At 33.8% G+C, this 2,607-nt stretch overlaps 1 protein-coding gene across 1 annotated transcript; it reads right to left on the bottom strand.

Moving 5' to 3' along the window:
- Positions 1 to 833: 833 nt before the first annotated feature.
- LOC104215574 (cell wall / vacuolar inhibitor of fructosidase 1-like) lies at positions 834 to 1,796 on the bottom strand. Its single transcript, XM_009765416.2, has one exon. The coding sequence runs from the start codon at positions 1,692 to 1,694 to the stop codon at positions 1,176 to 1,178; it is 519 nt and encodes a 172-aa protein (XP_009763718.1). The 5' UTR covers positions 1,695 to 1,796; the 3' UTR covers positions 834 to 1,175.
- Between the last annotated feature and the right edge of the window lie 811 nt (positions 1,797 to 2,607).

The following is a 2,607-nucleotide window of genomic DNA, read 5'->3' on the forward strand; positions in this document are numbered from 1 at the left end:
GCACAATCAAAGAATATATCGTGTATATAGTTTTAAGACGATGCAATTCACCATATCTTATTCTCATATGCCATCATTCCCTTTCTTTTCTTTCCCCTTTTATTTCTTCCTCTCTAAACAAATAAGTGTAAAATGTTAAAACCATAAGTAAACACTTGAACAGACACAATTCTCTACGTTAATTAATAATATTTGAAACGATTTAATTAGCTTATATATACCGATAATAATGCAAGTAATATTTATACTACTAGCGTATTTATAATTTGTTGTAATAGTAGCCTATACTTTTATTTCAGGTTACTTATTAATTATATATATTTTTACATAGTCGATGTATATAAAATTTCACTAAATTCCTCTGAAAATGGCGGCTCGGTGCACAAGTATATCCTGCGTTCATGCAAGGTGACCATACCTCGAGGGATATATCTGTTAACTAATAATTAATTCCTGCCTTTTGCTTTTTGGGGGTGGAAGGAAAAAGAAAACGTAGGGGAGGGATAGAATCACTGCACTATCACGACCAACTATATCAAATCCTTAATTTAAGAATATATTTAATGATATTTATGAAATTAAATAATAAATAAATAGTAATAAAATTACTTTATCTTGGATCTTGGGCGGATAGCGAGATGTAGGTAACTTACCCTAATAGAAGTATCGGTGGCTGATTCCACGACCCGAACTTTTAACCTATAGATAACATAAAGACTACTTTACCGTTGCTCCAATTTCTTCTCTTAAATTCTAAATCTCTATTTATGTATAATAAAGACCACATTCGCTTACACCCACACCCAAAGAAAAGAGATAAATACACTTAAACATAAAAAACCTGTACATAATTATGCAGGAGTAATTTCTAATCTATGTTTATGTTTGACATAATTCACACTCATTTTCACATATACACACAAGCACCCAAATGAAATAAAAAAGACAGGAATATAAAAATCCTATTACAGCACTAATAAACTAACATAACCAAGACCTTGTATTTTCTTAATTAAAAAGCAGACCGGTTTACTAAACTTTCGATATGCACGAGGTCCGGGAAAGAGCTTGACCACAAGGGTCAATTGTACACAGTCTTAGTACTGTGTTACTGCAGAAGGCTATTTACACGCCTCGAACCCGTGACATTACGCCCAAGGCTTCCCTCAATATCCTCACAATAGCATTCTAATAATGGATTTAGCCACAGAAGAGAGTTCAATAATCTCCCTATTCACATCAGAAACTGGAGAAACCAATCCATTATACTTAAAACTAAACTCACAAGTTTCTGCTTCTACAGCAACATCAACCATTCCATTTTCAGCAAATTTAGGGACACCTCTTTTTAAAGCTTCAACAGCAACAGTTACATCAGCATGAAGAACAGCATAATACACTATGTAACATTGGCTAAGAGGTAGTCTTAACTCGGGGTTCGATTTTTCGAGTTTTTTAAAATTTTCCATTATTTCAATGGACTTTAATTTTACCGCATCTACCATGACGAGGCCGAGGGTGGTGAGGTCCGCCCCCTCGGCCTCGGAGGTACGCGGATCGGATTGAAGGGTAGTGAGACAAAGTGGGTAGTTAGGGGTGGCTCTGCAGGTCGAGTTGATGAGATTATTATTGTTGTTGTCGTTGTTGAATGCCAGATTGGTGATTAGCATAAATATGGGGAATAAGTTTCTCATTTTTTTTTGAGAGTGGTGTTATTGAAGATGAAAGATATAATAGGAGGAGAGGAGAAAGGAAAGGTGTTTGGTTTTGAGTAGATGACTAGCGAAGCACAAACAACTAATGAAGTAAAGCTACTACTTTTTGTTGAGATATTTATAGGGATAGCGACCAAAAGGATGAATATTTAAGATTTTAAATTAATAGGTGGGAATCAAAGTATACACATTATCTTTAATTTGAAATATATGTATATTAAATTGAATCTTTTGGCGAGGTTCTTTTTGGAAACAATTTCTCCATTCCTTCGGGATAGGGTAAAGTCTGTGTACATAATACTCTTCCCAGACCTCATTAGTGAGATTTTACTGAATTATTATTGTTGTTGTTGTATACAATAGACCCTTGTGGTCCGACTCTTCTTCGAACTCCGCGTATAGTCGGAACTTAGTGCACTAAACTGTTTTTTTTTTCCACACATGTATCAGGTATTAAATCCTCATCCACTATGATAGAGTGTATAATATTAGTGAGTGTAAGTCTTTAGATCTGCTTCTTGAGATGGTATACTCACTGAATTCTACTAATGATAATTCGTGACAAATGATGCGAATTACACATATATTCATGTATAAAGAATTTGTACACTATAAATATATTTCAATATATCGTAGTAGAAGATATAATTTGTTTCATTTCTTATTAGCTTACTAATTCCATGTATCACGAACAATTACCTATATTAAAGCTTATGCAGTAACTTGAAAAAAAAAGGGGGTGGGGGTGGGGGTGGGGGGTTAAAAATTTATTCGAGTAAACGAATAGATACATGATGTTTATCCTTAAAACGGATAACAATTAAATTTATACGCGGTTTTAAGGATATGTGGATTGATTCAACACAAATAATCAATAATATTAGATAAACGA

Source organism: Nicotiana sylvestris, chromosome 10, assembly GCF_000393655.2.
Source record: "Nicotiana sylvestris chromosome 10, ASM39365v2, whole genome shotgun sequence".
In the NCBI taxonomy this organism is placed as follows: Eukaryota; Viridiplantae; Streptophyta; class Magnoliopsida; order Solanales; family Solanaceae; genus Nicotiana; species Nicotiana sylvestris.